The 26,696-nt window shown below is 37.9% G+C and overlaps 2 protein-coding genes across 6 annotated transcripts in view; one reads left to right on the top strand and one right to left on the bottom strand.

Annotated features, from left to right (window-relative positions):
- evi5b (ecotropic viral integration site 5b) overlaps positions 1-16,512 on the bottom strand; it is a 69,405-nt gene extending 52,893 nt beyond the window's left edge. For 3 of the 5 annotated variants that reach the window (XM_082137294.1, XM_082137295.1, XM_082137298.1), the window contains exon 1: positions 16,360-16,512. In XM_082137294.1, coding sequence (XP_081993420.1) covers positions 16,360-16,362 — 3 coding nt within the window. In that variant the 5' untranslated portion in view covers positions 16,363-16,512. Of the gene's footprint in view, positions 1-1,468; positions 2,212-15,394; positions 15,747-16,359 lie in introns of those variants that run through there. The other 2 variants (XM_082137296.1, XM_082137297.1) reach the window with 2 other exon arrangements.
- Positions 16,513-17,425: 913 nt separating this feature from the next.
- rpl5b (ribosomal protein L5b) lies at positions 17,426-26,367 on the top strand. Its single transcript, XM_082190247.1, has 8 exons — positions 17,426-17,543; positions 17,994-18,063; positions 18,149-18,264; positions 20,290-20,424; positions 23,190-23,392; positions 23,589-23,766; positions 25,381-25,469; positions 26,202-26,367. The coding sequence occupies exons 1-8, from the start codon at positions 17,541-17,543 to the stop codon at positions 26,296-26,298; spliced, it is 891 nt and encodes a 296-aa protein (XP_082046373.1). The 5' UTR covers positions 17,426-17,540; the 3' UTR covers positions 26,299-26,367.
- Positions 26,368-26,696: the final 329 nt, after the last annotated feature.

Genomic DNA, 26,696 nt, shown 5'->3' with positions numbered 1-26,696 from the left:
AGCTTTGCACTGTCCAAAATGTGCATGTAGACTGATTTGAATGTGGCAAAGTTTATATTACCACAAACAAACACACTGGTTTTCATACTTGGTTTGGACCCTACAGTTTCATTGTTTAGTTTCCCTTATATGTTTTGTTTTTTTTTTTGTGCTAAAAAAAAAAAAATCCTACAAGCACTATTTTTAAGACTCTTAAAGCAATAGTTCAACCATCAATTTAAATACGTTCTTATTTCTGTAAATACAAAATGAGATATTATGAAGAATGTTGGTTACCACTGACTTTGTTACGGAATTGTACGGAATACGGATAGGTGGTAAAAAAAACACACAAACAAAATGTATTAATTTTAAGAGAAAAATGTCTTAAACAAAAACATCTGGTAAAATTAAGCATTCATTATAGCCTATACTGTGTCTTTAAGGCTTTTATAAGTCAGTGACGTTTTGGTCTTAGCACATTTCTCTCACAAGTTTGAATATATTTGGCAAAATAATTGTTCATCTGTCATAAAAGCACAGCATCCATAAAAATAAATCACCCTTTGTAATCATCTGACAATAAAAGACAGCCTTTGCAGACAAAAACTGCTCCATGACATCAGACGTCACTTTTGTTCGGCATTCTCTTCAAAAGTGGCTCTTTGAAAGACTTGGATTTGATTTTAGTGTATTTTATTCCATGTCTATAGCTTTGAGGTCATATATATGCTAGTGTACTCCTAAAACTTGGGAAAATAGTTCAGCAGATACAGAAATTTGCTGTATTTCTTATTCTTATATAACCAAAATATTGAGGTCTCATCTTGCAGTTGATGTGGGCAAGTCCAATCATTTATCCAATAAAATTCTCCCTAAAATGAGCACGTCCCTTACCCCAAAACCAAATACTTGTCTCTGACTTAACATAGCAAAGCAAGTATCAAACCATGATTCATGGCCAAAAAAACCCGGGACAAACCCTTACATATGACCTGGACCACCTTCCTCTTTCAATGAAAAATAGGCTACATCAGCACAGGAAAGAAACCTGTATTTGTGAAGCCATTTCAAGTGCTCTTTAAACTGCTATGTAAAGGGTTTTATAAAACACTGATACCTTACAGCTACAAAAGCAAAATGGTTTACTAGGTCATTCATTAGGTGTGTACACTGTAGATTGGAAACCGATGCCGTATGTCATTCTATATTTTCAAAAGATGACCTCTAGAAGGTTTGGACTAAGGGAATATTTGGACAGTTGTGTACTTTCCACCGGAACAGCAGTAGTAAAAACACTGACTCACTAAAACTGAATCGCACTGAACCTAGTGAAGACATTAAAAAGGCACAAAGCAGAATCTTGTGTCAACTGACATTACGAAAAACCTTAAGACAACTAGGAGCAGCAGGCCATGACAGTGTAACATTAGAAAGGCAAGAATCCTCCTACTCCATCTAGGATTTCCTAGGTGTACTTTGCTCTTACCTGAAGAAAGATGTCACCCTAACTGAGGTCCTCGCTAATTCCATAAACAAATCCACAGGAGAAATAACGGTATTTGAAGACAGGATTCTCTTGTGATTTATCTCAGCGGTCTTCTGAGACGTTTAGTAGATTCCAAAGTCACACTGTTGTCTAGGTGTCACCTGGGGTCAAAGTGCTCAGGTAGAAGACACAGAGGCAGCTTTAAAGTAGACAGAAGCAGTTGTATAAGCTTCTGCCTTCCTTTTTACAGCTGTAACACTAATTCATGCCTTGGAATTCACCCGACAGAGAAAAAAAATCCTTCCCTGTAAAACCTCTGTGACGTCTGAGCTCACCGCGCAGAGCTTTGCGACATAAGTGAGCTGTAATGATAAACCCAGGGGAAGTCTACCTCTTTACAACAAAGCAGGTTTCTCATTTGCATGTGGCACTTCTCTGAATCCTCTATAAGACAGATCACGTTTCCTCTTGCGATCTCCATTTCTGACAAATTATTATGACCACACGCCTATGCATGACTTCTGTGGTTTCACAAACCACCAAAAACAAAATGTTATAGTATTCCCCAGCAAAATGCCTAGAAATGACTCAAAGCAGTCAAAGTTGGAAACACCCTTTCTTAGATAGCGTTACAGTCAGAAGAGTGACTCAGAAAGAGGCGGGGCATAGACAGGAAGATAAGGAACAAAGTGCAGATACAAATGAAGGAGCAGTCAAGGATTAGCAGGTGTATCTGATATAAATAAAATGTATATATTCACTACTTATAGATACACTGAATCCTTGTAATATTACAATATAATATTATACATATATATATATATATATATATATATATATATATAAATTAAATACTTTTTTTGCTAAATAAGTTCAGCCCAAATTTAGCTCAAAAGTCATACAAAGTCTGGTCAAAGCTTTCTAGTAAAATATTATTTACACTTGTAGCACAGGTAAGACCAATAACAGCTGAAGTTGTTAAAAATGTTCATCCCCTTCACGCAAATCTTAGTTTTGCATGTTCTGATACTGAAAATATTATTATTAATAATAATAATAATAATAATCACAACAATAATTCAGCAACAAAAACAATGAGCATGTGCACACGCAGCTAAATACGGTCAGCTGCAATCACTCCCAAATTTACATTAAAGGGATAAAAAAAATTACACATTTTATTTACATAAAAAAATTGAGTGTCTCCCCAGAGTGTGTATGTGAAGTTTTAGCTCAAAATACCCCACAGATATTTTTATATAGCATGTTAAAGTTGTCTTTTTGAGGTTGAGCAAAAACGCACCGTTTTTGTGTCTGTTCCTTAAATACAAATGAGCTGCTGCTCCCAGCACAGAGGGCGGGGCTTCAGCTTTTGTCCTTTTACCTCCCACACACATGCAAATCTTTTAGCCTTTTATGTTCAAACCGAAGTCAGAAAGATGGAGAGACTCAAGAAGAAGTGACAACATTTCTGAATGGTTAGTTGATGTATTTATGTAGCTTATGTGTAGTTATCTTCTAGTCATTGATTAGCATATTCTGTCTTGATCATCTATAAATCGTGTTCCGGGGGCGGGTTTATGTAAATTTTAGGGTTAGTGATGTCACTAACCCGAGAGGAATGTTGTGTAGTCCCTACCAGCCGTTTGTTGTAGTCCTTAAAAAGCAATTTCTTTAAAATAAAATATCTCCCTTTGCTTTGAACTTTGAGCGTTGTAACTTTGCAGGTGTTGTTTATGCTTAAACAGCAACATTACACACTAACTAAAGTTAGAAAAGTGAAATCATATTCAACCACCCTTTTAAAACCTCATATAGTTCACCAAACAGAACTGGTCAGTTAATCCGAGATCTGCGTGAGACTGCGTCTCTCATTATACCAACAGCTGTACCTCTTAAACACAGCTGTTTCCGTGCATTAGGAGCTACACGCATACATGCAAAATACAATTTGCCTGGTTTTATACACCACAATCAGATTTCAGACTCTAATCCGCTGATCCACAAATTAGCTCCATTTTTTAAATATCATGCAACATGTATATAAGAAACCAAAAGGAACTAAACTCACACAACTGTGACTATATCGCCCCCTATAACCTTAAATATGGAACTATTTTAGTGGACAGCCATTTGTTGTGGTGTCCGAAACCATAGAGCACGTTATTGAGTGCACTGCACTCATTCAATCCCATAATGCACCGCAAAAGAATACAACCGATGTACGCTCAATGGCTAGAGAAAACCCATAATGCAATGTGAGAGTCGCGCACCGAATGAATTCCCGCATCTGAACAGAAGATGGCGCCCGCAGATGAATTATCCATCCATCCATTTTCTAAACCGCTGGTCCAATGTGGCTACAGCGTAAGATCACACAGGTGTAAACTCCTGTATATAAAATACTGTAATAAAAACATAATTTGGTTAAGCCTAACTTATCCTCTCAGGGGAACGAGTGTTTTCATACCCTGAGAGGAGAAGAGTAACTGCTAGGAAACAGAATAACAATATCACTTCATCTGCCATGGCCTTCTAAATGATTCATGCAGAGGTGCTGGGCTGTGTTTGCTGAACAAAAAAAAAACAAAAAAAAAGAGAGGAAGGTCAGTCATTATGTTTAATGAAAATCCCCAAAGATATCTCCCGTCTTCTAACAGTGGAATTATTATCTACCAAGTACAACAACAGAAACGGGCACATGAAAGGCAACACAGACACATCTGTAATATCTGTGCGCCATGGGCCACAATGAGATGTCAATTTTTAGACAAGAAATATCATCTCTGTGAAAAGGCGTTGTGAAAAACAGAACTTCTTGCACAATTAACTTACTGCAGAAGGAAACAACCATTTCATATTATATTAGATGATAATGAAATGATTAATTGCAAGTCACACCATTTTTTTAAAGTGACACTGAGCATAAAAATGCTATAATTCACTTTACAGTTTGGGATGTGCATGAGTAATTGGTGCAGAACTAGTAAAACGCAATTAGTATAAAAATTGATATATTTATGTTATTATTATTTAGATTTTTTTTTATTTATTGATCATTGAATTTGCATTTTTCATAAATGTAAAGGTTGAAGAATTTGCCATTCCTATCAGAGATGTATAAAACAAATAAAATTATACTGTGACCCAGTTCTTTTTTTTTTTTCATTAGAGAAATAGAAGTGTATGTATTGGACAGAGGCAAATTAGTTCATGACTTCAAGCCTCCGTTATGACCCCAGACTAATCTCCAGCTGACAATGATATACTGTCAAAAAACCCTGGCAGGCAAACCTCAGCTCATCCTGGAAGGTGAACAAGAAAGTGATGTGCATGCACTTTCTATCTGCACTGCTGGTGGTTCAGAAGAAGGAAAAAACAGACTACATGGACTTTTGAACATGCTGAAGTCAACACAACACTTTCCAGCAACCCATTAAATGGCCAGAGGTAGATATCCAGAGTGAGAGCCAGAGAAGAGAGTGTTCATTATAGACAAAAAACAAATAACATGTCAAGCTGGGTAGAAACCTGCAGACACGCATGCTGGCACAGATCCTGCGTTGCACAGGAAAACAGGAAACAGCGGCTAGAGATGACCACGTTTATTAGCTATTAGTGCGTCCTTAGCTGACCTTGCTAATGCAGCACAAAGCTGCAAAAAAACATTTTGATTGCAAAACTTATAAAAATGTATTCATTTAGAGACTAAAGTCAGACGTGGGGTCTAGACTGAAATGATTACATGCATCAACATTAAAAACTGTTATGGTTTTCACTGCAACATACACTAATGTTTTATGTAGACTAACTTGTACTTCTGTCATTATTTACTCACCCTCATGATATTTTGAAGAATCTTTACAAGGCTCTTAAATCTGCATTTACTCACTCTCATGTTGATTTTGCGTGTCACACAAGCATTTGTCTGTGTTTAGTACTACAGTATGCGTGTCGTTGTAAATCTGTTCATTATAGAAAGCCATCGTGTCTCTTCAGAAGACTTGGATTCAGTTGATTATTTTTAAGATGCCTTTGCGACATTTTTGGGATCTTTTAAGTTTTAGAGTGGACTTTAAATGGAGGGACAGAAATCTCATAAAAAATATATTTATTTGTGTTTGGGAGTTGAACGAAAATCTTATCTTTAAAACAACATGAGGGTGAGTAGATGACAGAATTAACATTTTGGGTGAATCATAGTACCTTATAAATACTGTAAGCTGTCAGAGTCTTGGAAAAAAACTAACTTTATATCGCAAATCATATCGTTACATCAAAGATACATATCATCGCATTTTTATTTCGCGATATCTTTATATAGTGATGTATCGTTACACCCCTTATTAATATAATTAAATAAATGACTCTATAAGGTTTTGGTCATATGGCCCACACATAGGCTGTTTGTGTTCATGATTAGAATACTGACCAAAATAATTGTGATTATGATTTTTGCAATAATCGAGCAGCCCTAACACCAAGTTTTACCTAATTTAGAGAAGGCCATTTGAATATGCAGGAAAGAAAATGAGACTTGAGTTGCTTCTTTTTGGAAGTCTGATGATATAATAAGGACTATTTTATGGTTCTTTTTTATCTAGTTTTATCATAATGAAGAAAGTGTGAAGATTCTTGAATAATTGTCCTTTTCTGTGCCATGGAAGAGAATACTAATTGGATTTGGCACGACATAAGGGTGAATAAATAATAATAATTTTTCATTTTTTGGGTGAACCATTCCTTTAAAGCAATAAAAACAGTGCAAGCCCAAGCTGCCTCTCTGCGAATGAACTTTAAACTAAGGGTGCAGGAAGCAGTCATGTCTTTAGCTAAAGCTCTGTGTCCTCAACTGTTTGTTATGGATTCTGATTCAGCTGTCCAAATAGTCCACAGGAGAGCCAACCTGCTGCCCTAACAACACACACCAATATAGAGAGAGCTTTAGGACAACAACTGACCAAAAAAACAACAGTTATTTATAATTTCCAACACGTGTTCAGTACAAGGAAAATAATTTCGCTGTGAAATGAGGGAGAGGTTTAGGCTTTTGACAAAAGGCAAAATCAATCAATGTAGTCAGGACTTAATTTATTTATTTTTTCACAGTAACATAATAGATTCAACTATAGTTCATTTTTCAGTCAAAATAATACTTCTAATAGTATTGTGTAATTCTCTTACTTAATTTGCCTTATAACAGTTGTAGGTTGACACTTGGTCTACCAACATGTCTATGTAACTCATTGAACAACCACAAAAACAAAACACTAGTCGAAATACTTCTAGAGTGCCACCAAGCCATTGTTTTATGTAAGAGCAGTTGCTCTGGGCATGTGACAAAAAGCACAAAACTTACTGGTTGGTTGGCCAACATTTTCCATAGTGTGCCGAATGTCTGAGTTTTAACAGAGGCATTAACAGCTGTTCATTAAAATGTAAATGTTAATGCACTGAATGTTTGTCTTTCTGTAAAATATAACCAGAAATTCAACCAAATGGAAAAATGTAGCCCCACCTCAAATGGTTGCATTAGACAACTTCACAAATGAATTAATAAACATTTCTACTGAACAATTCATGCAAGTCACATTTCTGCTTTTGACTTCCTTTGCTGTAGGCAACGGAAATTATTTTCTGCACCAAAATGCTTAAAGTGCCCCTATTATGCCATTTTTAAGTTTCCTAATGTTGTTTTGGAGTCTCCTACAACAGGTTTACATGCATCAAAGGTCAAAAAACTGTTTAATTTTCTCCACATTTTCAATAATTCTCAAACAACTCATCAGATGAATCAATCTCCCTAAATCCCTCCTTTCCGCGAGCTACTCTGCTCTGATTGGCCCGACAGCTCAGTCTGTTGTGATTGGTCAACATGCCCATTGCCATAAGAACGTCAGCTCTGCTTGTCCTGAGGCTTCCTACACCGTAAACTAAACACAGTTACAAACAATGACGTCAATTTTACCATATCAATGCAAGCACGAGTCCGATGATGAAACATTGGAAGAACTATTCATTCAACCCGAACCTCCATCGCAAGGACGACTCGAGCAGGATGTTTCTCAGTGATACACTACTCAGTTTGAGGTACATTATGGGATGTTGCAACTGTAATTCCTCACCATCAGCATTAACAAGTGCATGTCCATCAACACACCGATTATTTTACTTATACTTAATTATTTACCGAGTATTTTTCTTTTATTGCGGTGAACATGTGGAAACTGTATCAATAACAGTGCATACATTAGCCGAGCTCTAGCGTGAATGACTGATGTAACATAAACGTTGGTAAAACAAATCTTGCTCCATGCTTAATCTTTCCTCAAAGTAGGGAGAACGACAGACGATCTGCATTAATAGACACAGTTTTAGGTAATAGTGGCCCACAACTGAGCAGCAGAAGTATTTCAGTAAAACAGTAATAATGTGAGTTAAGCCCAATTTATACTTCTGCGTCGGACCTACGCCGGAGCCTCTACGCTGTAGGCAACGCGTTGGTTTTAATTTATACTTCTGCGTCGTTGTCCGCGTTGACGCGCAATTACTCATGCAGCGGGACCATGTGAAACCCGAGGGAGGGGTTCTAGCAGACCAATCACAGCGCTTGCGTCCACGTAGAATTGACGCGTTGTTAAATTTTTTGAGAGGTGCGCGTCAGGGTACGCCGAAGGGTACGCGCGCTAAACACAGCTTAAGGCCAATTTATACTTCTGCGTCGAGTGTACGCCGTAGTGTACGTCGTAGGCTACGCACGTAGGCGACGCCGTCGTGAGCATTTATACTTCTGCGAATGTCTGTGTTGCTCTGCAGTTACACCGCCGAAACGCTAGTTGGCGCGGGTGGGTTTTAATGTTCCAGTTCCACTATGTTTACATTCCTCGCGGCTATTTTGAGTTTAGGTTTCTACGAGCAATGGCGACTGAAGGAGTCATACAGATGGCTGTATTTCCGCACTTCTTCAAGCAATCTCTCGGTCACTTGGTCTATTTCCATGGCTCTTCACTGATCTTCGGAATTTAAAAATGGCGGGCGGGCGATGCAGAGTGCAGAAGATCATTCCGGAAATGCGTAGGAGGAAACGAGATGCTATCCAGCCGACCAATCACAGATCTTGCGGTCCGCGTCGCCGCGGCGCGTAGTTTCATTTTTGAGGAGGTGCGCGTCAGGGTACGGCGAAGGGTACGACGTATGGTACACGTCAATGCGTATGCTACGCCGTACCTTCTACGCGCACCCGACGCAGAAGTATAAATTGGCCTTTACGACGTAGCTACGGCGTAAGTTCGACGCAGAAGTATAAATTGGGCTTAAGTCAGTTAGCAGGAGACCTACACAATATAAAACTCAAAACTAAGTATTTTGAACACCATCTTTTAAGAGAAAGCGGTTTGCGAATCCTGCATTGAACTCCGAGATTTGAGAAGCAGTCATCAGTAAAATAAAGGGAACACAGAAAAAGTTTAGGATTATACTGCTGTGGTATTGTGGTAAAGATGAATTTTAACCAGTGATTTTTCACATGCTCGTCCTTGGGCAGTGAAGAAAACTGGCTTTACCTTCACATTGTAGAGCACAGCGTCTTCTCGAAATGATGCTATCCAAACCTGTATCCACAGGAATCAGCTGCCGGTGTTGTGCCGAATTTCAACCCCCGCCAAATTATTACCCCCCTAGCATTGGTAGGTTAAAGCCCAATTTATACTTCTGCGTCGAACTTACGCCGTAGCTACGTCGTAGGCTGTGTGTAGCGCGCGTACCCTTCGGCGTACCCTGACGTGCACCTCTCCAAAAATGTAACAACGCGTCAACTCTACGCGGACGCAAGCGCTGTGATTGGTCTGCTAGGACCGCTCCCTCGGGTTTCACATGCTCCCTCTGCAAGTGTAATTGCGCGTCAACGCGAACAACGACGCAAAAGTATAAATGAAAACCAACGCGTTGCCTACAGCGTAGAGGCTCCGGCGTAGGTCCGACGCAGAAGTATAAATCAGCCTTTAGGATTTGTTGTGGGGGAGGGGTTAGGATTAGGCAATCAGGTACTGACTTCAACGAGGGGGGTAATAATTTGGCAGGGGGTCGAAATTCGGCACAACACCGGTTTGAGGTTCAAGTTTTCGCTGGTGTCTGCGTGCAATACGCTAATGTTTAATCTCGACGTCACAACGAAACGGATTATGACTCGTTTGGAAAAACGACTAATTTCATTGACTCAGAGTCGACTCTTTCTTTTGAAAGACAATAACTGTATATACGGTGAACTTTCAGATTTAAAATTTTGCAGTATGTTTTCATTCACTTAGAGCTATGTTACACACTACATGAAAGGTCATTTTCAAAAATCCATAATTGGGGCCCTTTAAATTATATTCAACCCACATTTTTCTCACAAATGCACTTTGCATAAACAGCAGATGAACAGAGCTGCATGATTCTGGATAACCTGAGAATCTTGATTTTTTGTTTCAAGCAAAGATTCTTAACAGACAAAAACAAAAAAACATGTAATAGTAACTAACGATTATTTTTTCTACCCAATAATATAACGGATTATTTACCTTTTCTGAATAGCCGAATAATCCTTTGGTTAATTTACCAATAAATAATAACCGTAAATAATCTACGTATGAACTTTTACCTAACTTTACCTAATGATACGATTTATCACAAAAGACAAGTAAATGCAGTGCCTTGCACCCACGGCAGCTCGTAAAAAAATATTTGCTGTATGAACGCAGCCGTATTGAGCAAAAAATATGGGACTAACAACCGTATTCTAGTGTTGTATAAAAATTCACTATAATAGTCCAAATCCTTACGCTGGCGTCTCGTCATTTTGAGGTAGGACAGCCCCGGATGTTTTCCATTCAGATGCCCCTGTATAGAAGTTGTGCTGCTATGGCAAACCTATGCCAATTCAGTTTAACAGAGCACCATTTTATTCGGTCTCTGTTTAAAAATTTTCCACACTTTAGATCAGGCTCGATATTTTTGTAATAACAGCTACTTCAGCATCCCCGGGAGTCGGAGCCATCATCATTGGAGATGAACATAAACAGCGTGACGAATCGACGCATTCCATGCAAATAAACTAATTTGCGATTATGTTGACGCGTACGTTCCAGCCCTAGATTAATTGTGCAGCTCTAACTCCATGCATTGTCAATGACTTCATGGCCCAGATGGTCTGCTGCTTCCGTATTAAGTAGCACACTTTAGAGACATATTTTAATGGAATGCAGGGCTCGACAATAAGGACTGCCCGATGGCCATGGCCAGCGTAAACGACGTTCAGAACAGTTGGTGAACTTTTGTGATGATTATGAACTTTCGTGATGCAACACTGGCCCGATTGGGCAAGTGACAGTTGCGTAACTGTCACTTGCCCAATCGGGCAAGTGTTGCATCACGAAAGTTCATCATTTGCACAAGTTTTTAAGCCTTGCCAATTTAAATATTCAAGTGCAAGAAGACGCAAAACAGAAATCAATTCAATAGAGTGAGAAGTTTTGTGTGCGCACCCATCTGAAGCATATGCCCAGAAAGTCGCTTCTCAGACACACTTGCAAATGCTAAATTGAGCTCTCTTTCACGTCTTCTTGCGCTTGAACGGACATATTCAAAATTACAAATAAAATCTGTTATATGTTAAGTGAACAAACAGTTGAGAAATAAAACGCATGTGTAACAGTAAATTGGATCCGTGCAGCTCTTAAAGTGACAGCAGCCTGATAATATTCCTGCTGCTGTCTTTGTTTTAATGTTAATTAAACAACAGAGGACAAAGAAAAAAAAAATCACTCACTGCTCTTGACTGAATAACTTTTGTAACCATAACAAGGATTAATCTATTTAATATATACAGTGAAGACTATGCAGTGCTATTTTACATTTTATTAATTATTTTTTCTACCTGAAAATTACTTTTAGACTTAAAATTAAAATAAACACTGCTTTTCATGTTTTTAGGTATGTCTGTTCTACTGTATTTGTGCTATTGCTCGTCATTTGAGTATTTGTTCTTTCTTATTTTATTACTGACAGTTTACTTGTCTTTAACAATATTTGAAATTTATATGAGTAGGTTTTGGTGTCACAACCTTATTTATTAAGGTTATGGGTCAAAAACCACGAAGACAATAACTAGGCCTATTTTATGTGTTTATTACTTTTTTGTGTTAGGGCCAGTAAAAAATTAGCAGGGCAAGTAAAAATTTGAACCGGGCCATTAGAAACAAATCCTTACCGTTGAGCCCTGGGAATGTTTAAAGTCTTCAAACCACACCAAAGCCCTATTCGGATGGGATTAACTTTACAAGGGTAGATGGAGTAATGTAATTTTACCACAGGACGTTTGTAATATTAATGGCCAATTCGCACAGGATAAGATATCTCAGTAAAACTAGCAGAAGTGGGAGGGTTAACTCGATTTGCGCATCGCCGTCACCTTCCTGTCATCATGTGCGTATTACGTTGCTTCTTGATATCACGTGCGCAAACACATATAACCTATATTTATATATATATAAAACAGTTATGCCTGGTCGAACAATGTATTAATTAACTTCATATTGGATTGTGTTGGTAATAGGCACTTACCTAACGCTAAAAGAAGTTGTGTGCCTCTGACAAGTGCTTTTGATTTTCTTTCTGATCTGAATGGCATGTGGAAAACACTTGAGTTTTGCCAGAGACTTCTCCCAGCACCTAGAACGCAACTGAATGCTTTTTCAAGCGCCTCCATACTTGAAAAACCGCGGTAAACTACTTTTAAACACGAAATGACTAAATATTTACGTACATATTTACAGCGGGTCTATTCGCACGGGATTAGTATTACCTGAGGTAATTTTTCCGGATCTTTTTACTGAAGGTAAAAGTCGCTGTAATCTTTACTGACATTGTCCGTAATTATTACTGAGATGGCACATTCGGACGGGACTAAAATCACTGAGAAGTGAGAAGCTCTGGTAATTATTACTTTACCCCACCTCTCCATGTTAAACTAGTCCCGTCCGAATAGGGCTTAAGTTAAATGATGTCCTCTCTGTATGGGTCTGCAGCAAAAGGCCATCTCCCAGGTGGCGTCTTATCTAATGATCTTCTGCAACAGCAAGTGTAAATCATGGCTGCACTTCTAGTTTTCCAAATTGTTTTTCAAAGGGGAAGATGACAGAGCAGCAACAATACATCTGAATACCACATGATAAAAAGGTATTTGCCAGCATAAGACACGACATAACAGCAGAGTCACTGTTACACCAAAAAAGGGCCTTTCACTGTGCAAGACAGACCTTTGCAAACAGGGCTTCAGGATACCTTATACTAAGCAGATTTATTTTGGTTACATTATATTTTCCCGCTTTCTTTCACCAGTCAGCAATTTTGCTTTGAGGGAATCTGCTGGTTTGCTTACGTCTGTGCACTACTGCCTGACTCAGTCGTATAAGGCTAGAAATTCTCTCAGTCATGCAGTCTAAGATACTCTAGAAAAAGGAACTGCAATAATGCCTGTCTACAAAGCAAACAAGTTCCATTTGCTCAGGCCAAATGGAAGCAAGATGTTTGTCTGAGTGTGTTTGTCTGAGACTGAGTGTGTATGTCTGTAGAGGGGTGAGAAAGGAAGGACAGAGAAAGAGAGGGAGTAAAGAGCAAGTTTAGACAAGGCCACTTAGAGCAAGACTTTAACAAAGCATTCCGGCAGGGGATCTTCTTCTATTCAACGTGACAAATTGTATGAAGTGAGATGGAGCAATGTGCCAACATGGCTGGGTCGTGTGAACAAGATCAATGAATGATCCCAGTATTTGTACAGGGAAAATATAACATCAAAGCTAAGCAAAACACAACGTCGTCCCTACCAGACAAGAAGCGTTCTAGAAGGCAAGTAGAGGCAAGCCATTTAGTCGCATGAATTCGGTTATAATCTCAAGCGACATTTACAGACACCCACAAGCCATTACTAAGAAATCTTCCCTCAAAGATTACACATCAAGCATTAGCAAGCATTCCCGCCAAAATAGACACAAGTTCTGTTCTAGAAGACTGTCAGAAGAATTACCTTTTCACATTTAAGATTATCAGCCTGACAAATCCAGGAAATCTTATCATTTGACTGACAAACATACCTCAGGTCACACTACAGTCAACTTCCTGAATCTGCATGTTCCAGTGAAGTGCTACAACAGCACATAACAGTGCAGTTTATGTGCACAGAATAAGAAGGATGGGCTCACAACTAAAGTGGATAAGCAGCGATCAGAGGGGGATCAGCTGTAATCACTGCAAAGCCAGAGTTAAAGATCCAGTAGTTCACGTTTCACTCATGGTTCTAGCGACCTTGATGGGGTCAGAAGATGAAGATGAGAGGTAAGTATCTGAACTGGAAGAAGGTGCTTTTTTTCTCCAGTACAGACTTCCTGGACTGGAAATCTCATCACTCTTGAAAATGTAAACACCAAGGGTAAATGGACGGGAGAAAAACATCAAAGTAGTTGGCAGTTTTCCTAAAGCCATTGATCAACTAATCGCACGAATCTGTATGGCCCTTATGTTTACATTTCATTAACAAAACTATTAGGTCAAAATGGACTTAAATGGTGATGTTTAATAGCACAACAGATTATAACAAGAGTAAATAAGTCATCAAAAATGCCCTTTGACACATAATTCTTTAGACATTGGACAAAACAGCTTTACCATGCCATTAGTTTTAAAACAGCTTTTCCACAAACATTTACACTCCGAAGTTTGAATGAAAGATGATCACTAGAATGTTCTAATCTTAACACATGTAATATCTGTCTTTTACTAAATAAACGCTATGCAAATGTTTTTTTTTTGGTTTTTTTACCAGGTAAAATCAAAGTCAACCCTCATTTTTATAGGACAGCTTTAGAGGTTTTTATATTTAGTGAATCATTATATCATAGGCTACTTTTATTAATTTATGTAAATATTTGTCACTAGGAAAATGGCACTATGAAAACTATGAAATATCAAGATTAGATATCATGTTGTCCCAGTACTTTGGTATCCTGCTCAACATCTCAAAAGCCTTCTAGTCACTCAATGTATACAAAATAAATAAATAAAACATATGGCTAATATGGCTTGGCAACATGTTATTTTGAATGCATACAATATAAATACTCCCATGATGATCAGATCATCAGAATTCTTGATGTTTACTTTGTATCATAGTATAAAAACACAATGGACTAAAGTGTTTGTTTCTTTTTAAGATGGTCACACTCTCCTCTAGTTTCCTCTGATCTGGGTCTCACCCCACCCTAGACTAAACGTGGCACTGTTATCCGTGACAATGTTGTGACCACATACACGTGCACACTCTGACCACAAATGTGGACCTATAATTCAAAACTCTAAATAATAACACACAAAAAAAATAACAGAGCAAATCCAATGGCATTTATCTCTTGGCAAACAATCCAGCTCATAACATCAGTCGTACAACATACGCGTGCATGATTTAGAGTAAATCTAATTATAACAATGATAAATTGCCAACATATGGCAGATTGTATCAATATAAACTATAGACTAGAGGAATATGATACATTATGCATACGTTCTGACCAGTGTTAAGCTGAGTCTTATTGAGATGTCTGAGACTCTGGCTAAAGGAGTTAGCAGTGGTGGCTAACGGACCAGATCTGAACCTGTAATGCTGGAACTGTTTTAAGAGTCTCAAAAATGACAACTGTTCAAACTTATTTTAGTATTTAAACTGTGTTTTACTAGCTGACAAGAAGCTAGATGAATTGACCCTGAATAACTAAATGGACAACTATATAAACAACCACAACAAACAACGGACGTCGGCATTTGCCTCCCTACTGCAACAGGCACAGACACACACACACATACATACTAGATTAAAACCCGTCTCAAACTGTTTACCTTGAAGTCTTTTTCAATTCCAGGGGTTTTAGCTAAATATTAACTTTCCATGGAGCGAGGTAAAGTTGCATAACCTTGCGCACACTGAGGGTTCGAGCCCGTCGTCAACGGTCAGTTTTCACACTAGGGCAGGATTTCAACAGTCCAGTCCATAGAGAGGCTGAATGTGTAAAGCCCGTGTGGTGTGTGCGCAGACAGCAAGGCAGTTACCGCAGCTCCTCTAGGCTCTAGCAGTCACTCATGCCATCAGAAGACGGGCTATGCGCTGCGGCTGCGCTGGACACAACTGCGCATGCGCACACATGCGCTGCCTGCAGGGCTTGAGGCTAAATCATCTCTCTACCACCCTCTGCTGTAAACAGTAGGCTACATGTAAACACACGAGTTCCGACAACAGTAATGTAATACATGAGAACAGCAGTATTAAACAAAAATACTGTTTACAGTAGAGGGTGGTACACTGTTAAAAACAGCCACACTTAACAATTTCAAGGTCCACCTCTACGTTTTACCAGATATCTTAATCGTGCATCTTCAGTGATTAAATGTACAGATGTAATTCATAAACAAAAGGCAATCTTTGAAGACATAATGAAGAAAATGTAGTTATTTCATAATTATTTACATAACAATGAGTCTATCTAGGCCCATTTGTTCCTCACAATACCCTGCCATAATGCCCTGCTATAGCTTAGGTTGTACTATATAGCCAATAAGTTGTCACAACAAAATGAACTCATAGCAGTTCAACCTTATTTCTTTGTAGTGAGCAAGAGTTTTAAATTTAGCAGTTGCAATGTTTTCTGGATAATCCCTAAGTATATTTCATCACTGCAATTAGAATCTCTCAATATTTTAAATCATATGCTGTATAGAGATTGCCCATACTTTTTCATATTTTATTAAAACAGATTAAAATAGCTCTAGTGAGAAGAATAAGCCAGATAATTGAATAAACAACTCACCATTAGATGGCTAGGTCATCTGCAAAATGTAGATTTAATTTAGAAGTTAGTGACTAGACAGACATTTCGGATAGCAGCTAGCAACTAACACTGGAACTAACTTTTCTGGTTTTCCTTGGTTTTGCTGACGTTAATCTCATTTCTTTCTGATGTAGGACACACCTTTCGCTCTTCAACAATGCATCACTGACGCAGCAATCAGCCTATTAGAACTGCTTTATACGTGGAACCTATTTTAAGACACAAAAAGAGAATCACTTTCTCTATGTAATGAGGTTAATGTCTTCTCTTTTAAAGGTGTGCCAAAAAGTCAAGCTGTCAAAATGGTTTTGTCTGCATTTCCAAAAAGAAAACATATTAAGGAGAATTCTGTTAAAATTATAAAAGAATAATTGCTCCAGATCTCATAGTTTATGACCACTGTTTATATAGTTCCATCACAATGTCACTTCCATCTCATCTGAAATTATTCATTAATAGCATTTTGTGCTGAAAATAATGGATTTGGGAATTATATTTAAGTAATATATATTTTTAATATGTATGAATATTTTTTAATAATATGAATAATAATATTAACACAAATAATTTTCCATAAATAATACACTTTTGACAAAAATGTCATTAAATCTAAACATCTTCTATTCCAACAAAAACATTAAGTAAAACAAACAAACAAAAAAATTATATTGAAATGGCTAAATGGTTTATTTGACTAAACTGTTACTTTAGATGTTAAACTGTGTTAAACATGCGATAATTTATATTTTTATGTAGGCCTATTTTCATAGTTTAATTGACTGTCTAAAGGTAAAACGATTAAATCTATAAAAATAAAGCACAGTAGGCTACAGAATAACAGCTAGTAGACAGCTAAACTGCATCTTCATGTAATGAGATAAAGCCAGTAGGCCTATTTCTTGAAACAAAGTGATATGAGCTGGACAGATGTCATTTGTTGATAATCATTGTTCATACAAATGTATTTTAGCTAATATTCGCCATTATACATCCAAAAGAGCAGGTGTCGCTGTGCTTTCCTCCTCACAGTGTTGTTTTGACCCGCTGTCGATGGTATTTACCGAGCATGCGCACATCATTCTTTCTTTTCCAGGGCAGCCGAGTCAAAACTCCCTAGTTTGACTCCAGGCTCCGGCTTAGGAGACTGAAAAGTCTACAAAATGGTCAGTACGCGCCGAAATACTTCTGTTATTGTGTTCCCTAAAGGTTAATTGTCTGTTTGGTGCGCTTACGTTACAGTGTGATGACAGATAATAAAAGGATGGCATAAGATTTTTCTCGGATGGACAAGAGTTCAAACGTGGCCTTATGGCTGATTTCAAACCCTTCCCACATGAGTTTCAGAGATAGTTACACAATGTAATGAATATTGGCAATATTGCTAATGTTTTTCCGCAACCTCACACGCTCTCAAAAAGCACAATATGAATATGTTATTAAACACCTAATCGCGGTCTCGCGTGCTGTTTAATGTTGGCATGATATGCATAAAAATTTTTTTTTGCAGGCCTTTCACTTTGGTTTTCATAGTAGCAGACATTTCGATTTGTTTTGCGTCTGCAGGTTGATTATCTGATGTGATTGGCTTTTAAGGTGTTTTGTTGTCCTTTTAGGGATTTGTTAAAGTAGTGAAGAACAAGGCCTACTTCAAGAGGTACCAGGTGAAGTTCAGGAGAAGGAGAGGTAAATGCAGAACTTTGAATAGTTTGCCTTTATGAAGTCATACAGACAGGTCTTATTTTTATTGTATTCTCTTTTTGCTTTTCAGAGGGAAAAACTGATTACTTTGCCCGAAAGCGCCTGGTTATTCAAGACAAGAACAAGTACAACACACCCAAGTATAGGATGATTGTCCGCTCCTCCAACAGGGACATCATCTGCCAGGTGGGTGTAAAGCTGCTCATCGTTTGCCCCATGACCATTTATGAAGCTTGAATAGGATGGGAGATTATGGGGAAAAGTTTAATTGTCACTTGACAAACTATTTATTAAGCACTAAAAGCGATATTTGGTCACAGGTTATATTAGGTGGCCTTATTTAACTATACAATATACTTATTAAATGTGTACATGTAGGTGCATAGCAGTTACAAATAACGTACTTGCATTTAATTAACATTTGTGACCCGTGCTGGCAAAATTACTCGCAATGGGCAAATTTTCAAAAATGAGTTAGTCATTCTCTATTATAAAAACCTTCAAAATGATGTATGATTTATGTTGGAATCATACTGAACTACACCTGTTTGGAGTTGATAGTCAGTAAAGTCACTTTTGAGAGAAATCGAGTTCAAGTTTTCTAAAAGTTCTAAAACAAAATCACTTAGCAACCATAACCTAAAATCCTTGGTAATAACACCATTTTATTATTCATTTTTTTCCATGATGCAACAATTGTTTGGTTTACATTGAGACAGACTATATATTAAGAGCTGCTGTGCTGCAAGGATCTGATACTATGATACACATCAGATGTTTTTCCCCAAAAGTTAACCAAACGTTCACTTAAGACATAACAGATGTTTGCGTGAATACTCGCCAAGACAGATATTTTGAAACATTGTAATTCTGTATGTGTGTAGATTGGGGTCGCCCACTGTCTTTGTGCTCACGCTTTGGATGCGTCGGTCAGCGCGAGTGAGATCGTTTTGTTTTTACATCAGCATGAGTTTGAAAATCACATTTCATTGGTTCAGACTCATGCCAACAAGAATTCGCTATGAATATTCACAAAGTTGAAATGCTGCGCTTTAAAACGATACCAAACACTTGCTGAGGGGGAGTGCGAGAAGTGAGCAGAGAAAAACATTTTTCATGGACAAAGGAAAGTTACTCAGAAAAAGCACAAATAAAGATACTTTTAGATGTTTAATTGCTATTTGGAGTTTTGGGATCGTTAGACATCTAAATTTTGTGAACCTCATATTCATTGACATTTTTCACTTGTTTTGCCTGTAGCTCGTTAATAGCATCCTGACTAATTTTGCCAGTGTGGGTCAAATTTGTTGTTACACTGTTAACTTTAGCCATAATTGAAGTCCAAAGTGAGCCATTGCACACGCTACGGCGAGCCATGACCATATGGGCATCAACGATTTCCACGCATTTTCTCACCTGCGAGCTCACATGACAGCAAAAATCATACAATGTATCCTCAAACTCATTAGCAATAAATGTGGGAATTTTCTAGAAGGAACATGTAGTTACACAGTAAATCCATAGTCTTGTGAGTATTCCATAGCCGCTTTTCCACTGTCGGGCCGAACGGTTCCAGTTATATTTCCACGAGCCTGGTGCGGCATGATTCCAAACCGTTCTCGGCCCGGATTTGGCCAACCGTGCTGGTAGAACGCGTAGTGACTTTGCAATTCGGGTCACTTCTCTGTTGTTTATCAGTTTCTCTGTAGCTGGCTAGCTAAGCGTGCTATTTGAGTGACGTAAACAAATTAATAGTATTAAAAGAAATATCTGATCATCCTCCATAACATGGTCACTATTTACATCTCATATCATCTGTAAACTATTGCATTACCTAGGCAACAATTGTATTTGTATTTATATTACATTCCAAAGAGTTCCGTTATCAGCCCCACAGTGGAAAATGAAATCTGTTATCAGCTCCACAGTGGAAAATGGAACCATATTTGTACCGGCTGGGCCGGATCGGCATGGAAGAGAACAAGCAAAGAGAACGGTTTGGCCCGACTGTGGAAAAGTGGCTAATGTTAGTATATAGTAGTTATATTTTATGCATTAAATGTAGTTTTTGAAAACTGTATTCTAAAAATGTTTGACATGCATGTTCTCATTATTGTGCATAAGATGAATCAAGCTTGTCTGTATATGAAATCACTGAAGAAATATCCCTGTGGAGTCAAATGTGATTTTAAGATTTGTTTGTTTTTCCAGATTGCCTATGCCAAGATTGAGGGTGACATGATTGTGTGTGCGGCCTACTCCCATGAGCTGCCCAAGTATGGCATCAGTGTGGGTTTGACAAATTATGCTGCGGCCTACTGCACTGGGCTGCTGCTCGCCCGTAGGGTGAGTCTTGCACTTGCCTCTTATTTTGACTTATTTCCCCATTGAAATTGATTTATGAAACTTTACCTTGCAGATATGTCTCAAGAACTAGAGTAGTTGCATCAAATTAACTTATCTAGTGGTTCTTCATGTTGACAGATATGAAGAAATATGTCTGTAGAGTAATTTCAGTTGCAGGAGATCAAATTTCTCCAAGATGGATTGCGTTACTCATAACTAAAACTGCAAAAGGGGTAGTACTCTTATATGTAGTCCTACATGTACTATGAACAAGTTTTATTCTGTTGAAACCTTGAAAAGGTTAAAGTAAATCCAGATTTAGCAAAGGAATTTTAGATCAATCATTATATAGGTATTTTGTTTAGCCATGAAAAGTGATTGTCTCAGTTTGCATACTATACATCCTAAATGGTGTTTAAAATTAGAAAGTGTCCCAAATCGTAGGCCCTCCAAGAATTTAATTTGATGTAAAAATGTTAAAGGGCACCTATTATGCCCCTTTTTACAAGATGTAAAATAAGTCTCTGATGGACAGAGTGTGTATGTAAACTTTTAGCACAATTCCCCAAAAATTGCCACTTTTTGAGGATGAGCAAAACACGCCATTTTTGTGTCCCTTTAAATGCAAATGAGCTGCTGCCCCTACCCCCTTTCAAGAAGAGGGCGGGGCTTCAAGAGCTCCTGCAACAAACAAAAAGGATAATCTCATACACTGAAATGTCAGCGAGTTTCAGTTCGAACCGGAGTCTGACAATGCCTACAGAGCCAGAGAATATGTGGTGTATAGAGATAGAACAGGTATAGTTTAGTTTAATTACGGTTATAACTTGCGTTGTCACCTTGCTTTTATCCACTACAAGCCCGTTGAAGCGGACCGTGTCCGAATGATGGCCAAAAATTTACCGATTAGTTTTATAACGTTTATTGTACATCAAACAAAAGATGAAGCGTCCGTTTTCACTGAGCTGAATAAACAGTACAAGTGTTCATTAAAGTCTTATCCATAATCTCTCTCTCTCTCTCTCCCTTTTATTATCAACATACACAACGAATCACACAACACTCGTTGCAACTAACAATTAACTAATATATACAGATCTTTTCAGGGGGTGCTTAATAAATTGGTAAACTTTATATACGTAAAACAACTCCGATGGACTGTAATAAATTGTGTGCTCTCCCTTTCATTACTGCCGTGACCAGTAACATTAAGCCTATCACTCCGGAGACTGTAAGCTGGATCATAAACATTTTGTACTGATCCATCCTTGAGTAACAACTTTTTAGCAAAGCCTGCTTTGTATTTGTATTTGACCCTCGTTCACAAAGCAGTCTGGTGTAAAATGATTTGCGCAAACATAAATGTATTTAGGTATAAGGGGGGCACATTCCCTTAAAATAAAATGAATCCACCGAGTCTTCAGCGGCTCTGATGTCAGGAGTACACGAAGACTGCTATGTTCATTCTTACATCCTACGACAAAACACACATGAGTTGCTTACGAGACATTCTTGTCTACAGCTGCTCTGGCATCGAAACAATGTTGGACAGCTCACTCAGGGTGGGTCTATGTTAATACGGCAGTGTCCGTCAACAGTCATGGGAGGGGCCTATGCAAAGTGATGTCACTTTGCCCAGAATCTGATAAAGACTTTCACCAACAACATTGTGAACTTTTATAAAGATATGTTTGGCTGTTAACTTTAAATGCTTCATTATGAAAAACATGAGTTTTCTGCATGGAAGACCCCACAACTGGCAGAGTAACATACTACTTTTCTCTCTAATACAATGGAAAGAATTGTTGTGTACTGAAACTGTAATGTGGAGTGTCTATAAGAGGATTTTAACTGTGACGAGATGATTGACAGGCCAGTTTCCAGTGACAGCCTGGTACTTTAACGATGCAATTATGATTTGGTAGTATGTCCCAAAACTTGGCTACTCTTCTGCTGTACACTCAAACTTGTGTACATTTTCTTCACAAGTGTACATCATTTTAGGGCCTAGATAAGTAGGCAAATTGGGATGCAGCAAATGTTTATAATTGTTTAATTATTAATTACGTCATGTTTACCTGTAGTGCAAGAGTAATCCAAATGTGCATCCGTGAAATTGTCCCATAATGCATGGTACTTGATTTAGACATTTCATTGAGCAAGAATCTGTATCTGTAAATGTGCTACGATGGGTGCGTTTTACACCTGGGACTAACAGTCATCTCAGGCGACAATCACGAGTGATCAGCTGAGTCTTCCTTTGACCACTTGTGACTTGCTGCTTTTTTGACTACATCTCATTTGCTACGCCAGATCCATGTCAAAAATGCAGAATTTCAAGCAAGTTGCTCTTAAGTGCAGTACTTCAACCTGAAGTTTGGATGTGCATGCTTTGTGATCTGCATCACTGCATGTTATCATAAATGCCAAAGATGTTCTATAAACTCTGGCTTTTTCAAATTTCATCAGATTTATAAATAAAAAAAAACTGCGTTGCTGCAGCATTGTTAGATAAGTAGCCCATAATTTTCTGTTGTGCAGAACCCATCCAGACACATTAGCTTTGACAGTGTAAAGAGAATGTTTTCACATGCGTTTTTAATGATCTCCAAATTTGGTTTGAGTAATAAGATCACAATGATCTTGCAATCCAATCTTTTCTAATTAAGAGAGTTAATATCAGGAGTAAATGGGTCCTTAAGCAGTTCTTTAACACTTGAATGAAAGCACTGGTTCTAACTGGACAATTGTGTGCTTTCTTCCAGCTGCTGAACAAATTTGGCCTTGACAAGGTGTATGATGGCCAGGTGGAGATCACCGGGGATGAGTTTAATGTGGAGAGCATTGATGGACAGCCTGGAGCTTTCACCTGCTACCTAGATGCTGGCCTGGCCAGAACCACCACTGGCAATAAGGTATTCGGAGCCCTGAAGGGAGCGGTGGATGGAGGTCTCTCCATTCCTCACAGGTAGATCTACCCTCTTACTGTTTGTTCTAGGTTTTCCTATTTTATATAATTCTGTCTACTTGATGACAAATCTTGAAACTGAGCAGCTTGTTGCTGTGATTGCAATTCAAGACGGGACTGATTTTAAGACATGTTTACATTGGAATCATCAAAACTGCATGAGTTCTGTTCATTAATGTTGTGTAATTTGTCTTAGCACCAAGCGATTCCCAGGCTACGACACTGAGAGCAAGGAGTTCAATGCAGAGGTCCACCGCAAGCACATCCTGGGCCTGAACATCTCAGAGTATATGAGATACTTGATGGAGGAGGATGAGGACGCATACAAGAAACAGTTCTCTCGCTTCATCAAGAACGGCGTTACCCCTGATTCAGTATGTACTGTTTTTTGTTTTGTTTTGTTTTTACACATTTAAAGATGCCTGATATAAAGTGGGTTGGGCTTAAAAGATGATACTCCAAACAAAGTTTTAAAAAATAAAAATTAGAGATGCACGTTATATCGGCCACCATATCAGTATCATCCGATATGTTCATTTTTAAAGTTATTGTTATCGGCCCGATATGAAAATTTGGCCGATGTATTAAAGCTGATTATTTCCTTTAGCTGAGACACTTCAGATGCGCACTGTTCATCATGATGGTTTTGAATAGCTTAAAATATGATTGAAATCACTTCATAAAAGAAAATATGGCAGAAAAGAGAAAAAAAAGTGCAACATGCTGCGCAAGGCTGTCATATTGGCTACGTAAAATTATGAGAACATTTATAATTGTGTGCTTGGAACATGACTTTTAATAGTGAGTTTTTTTTGTTAAGTTTTTTTTTGTAGTCAAGCTTTTAAATTATATACAAATTGGGAATTAGATTTATCGGGAATATATCTGCTTTCAATATAAAGAGTAATTGGTATCGGCCAAATTTTTCATATTTTTGCATGCATACCTATTAAAAATAAATAACCCATCTCTGTGATTCTGTATAATCTTAAGTGGATGGAACATTCAAAGTTGACTTCTCAAAAACCATGCAAAATGACACTAATCCATATGACCGTAGTGTGTCTTCTGAAGCAAAGCGATTAGGTGTGTGAGGGGAAAAAATTTGAATCCTTTATAAACTATAACCCATGGCTTCCAGGCAAGGCACTTGATGTAAATGTCAGCACGATGTGAAGCGTGACAAACACACTAAGTGATGGTTTATAATGGGGATGCACAGATACTTTCATTTTTAGTACTTGTCGACACCTGTATTTTCACTGCATTTGTAATTTTAAAATGTATTGGGTAGTGAAACCAAAAGAGTATAAGTCATATTAGTTGGCTTAATTTGGTAATCAAATATATTTCCTTAAGTTATTTCCATGCTTAATTAAGCCTGTTAAAATGCATTGTATGAGTTTGTTACGTTCACTGTTAATGCAATTGCTCTATCATATTTTATCTTTCATTTAATAGCACAGCACACATTTAGAGCAGCTCCAGCAGGGCTCAGTGCTGAGGGACTGGGTCAGTGGTACAAATGATTAGACACCAGTGAAATATCAATTCTTTATTCCAATGATACTACAAGAAAAACTACCAGCCTTATTAATGTGAATTTAAAACATTATTAAACGCAAGCAGTCAGTAATAAAATAACAAAATTGTTTAATATTCCATTAATTGGATACATTTACTTCATAGACGGCCTTTTTTTTATCCCCATTATACGCTGTTGTCAGTGTTTCTTTGTCTGGACACAAACACTGTACACACGCTGCCTATCGGTTGTTGGTATCTGTGCATCCCTAGTTTAGTTTAAAATGAAGTTTTCCCTTTAAAAATTGCAAATCCATGACTTGATTTCACATTAATGTAAGTTCAGTATTTCATGAACACAAGATTAATAACATCACCATTCATAACTTCAGGCTTTATCAGCCTGCTTTACTCTAATATCTTGTGACAGTTTTGCTATATTCTAATGTGTCTCTCTTCCTCAGATGGAGGAAATGTACAAAAAGGCACACGCATCCATCCGGGAGAACCCAGTGCATGAAAAGAAGCCCAAGCGGGAAGTCAAGAAGAAGAGGTACAGATCTTTTGTTTGGTTGCTTCATGTCTTGTGCTCTTAGGTTGATGTTCATGAGCATTTCACAGTCAAGGCTTAAGCCTAGTCCCAGACTAAAATACATGTTTTAACTGAAAGCAACTTGCACTGGCATATCCTAAAATGTATCAGTGTGAGATGCACACTAGTAATGTTTTCTTAAGGCACGTTTATAAAAGCTACTAAAAGGCCTAATCCTGGCTTAATCTAAACCCTGTATGTGAAACCGGGCCTTAGAGTCATGTTTTTGCTCAAAAGTATTTAGTCAATTAAACCATTTAGGTAAGGTTTGATGTCCACAATAACTCTTCTGCTGCTTGATGATGATACCCTTTCAGACTGAGCAAATTGTGGTTGGTCCTACATTTGCACAGTTGATGCATATTTCAAGACGGGGCTGAGAGCAACTTTGGTTAATAGTTGGACATTTAGTGTCAGTGGAGCCATTACAGGAAGTTTCATTGTTTTAAATTCAGAACAAGTTTTTTTCAGAACGGACATGAATTGTCAGATAGTCCCAAGTATAATTCATTAATGTTCTTTTCAGTCTAAGTAAATCAATGATCTTGACTAATGCTTGTTTGGTCAGGGAAAATTGGTTTGTCTCACCTAAATGACTGTTTAATTGAAATGTAGTGCTGTATTTAAAGTTGATTTTCTGGGAGAAATTGCTTGCTACTTGTGTTTGCTAAGATTGAGTGGTTCTCTTTCTAGATGGAACCGTGCCAAGCTCACACTGGCTCAGAGAAAAGACCGTGTTGCCCAGAAGAAGGCCAGCTTCCTTCGGGCTCAAGCTGCAGAGGAGGACTAAAGCGCGATCCTTTGTGTCTCCTCATATTTGTGCAGAAATCTTTTGTTCTAATAAATATTTCAGAAAAGACTTTGTTTCCATCTGATTGCTTGTGACATTTAATAAGTAGGAGTATTTTAAAAATGTTAAATATGATTTGTGTATTTCCTTGCTTTAACACCTGACTTTTAGCATTTACATAATTAAGGAAGTGGCAAACAATGGCAATTTAATCTTTCAGTTTGCGGCATTGTAGTGAACACTCTTCTGAATGAGTGAATAAACTGAAAACGCACTGTCAGGCCAGGAGTTCAAAACATGTGACCTGTGCTCTGACAGCGCGTGATCCCGATATACACAATTACAGTATTTCAAAATATCTGTCTTGGCGAGTATTCAAGCAAACATTATCTTTTATG

The sequence above is a fragment of the Leuciscus leuciscus genome (assembly GCF_965113295.1).
Source record: "Leuciscus leuciscus genome assembly, chromosome: 14".
Taxonomy (NCBI): domain Eukaryota; kingdom Metazoa; phylum Chordata; class Actinopteri; order Cypriniformes; family Leuciscidae; genus Leuciscus; species Leuciscus leuciscus.
This window is presented reverse-complemented; position numbering and strand designations above follow the sequence as displayed.

Excerpts from the sequence above, each read along its gene's own strand:
- rpl5b (XM_082190247.1), top strand. Across the intron at positions 20,425-23,189 it reads GGCTGCTGCTCGCCCGTAGG|CTGCTGAACAAATTTGGCCT; the intron begins GTGAGTCTTGCA and ends GCTTTCTTCCAG. Across the intron at positions 25,470-26,201 it reads CGGGAAGTCAAGAAGAAGAG|ATGGAACCGTGCCAAGCTCA; the intron begins GTACAGATCTTT and ends TTCTCTTTCTAG.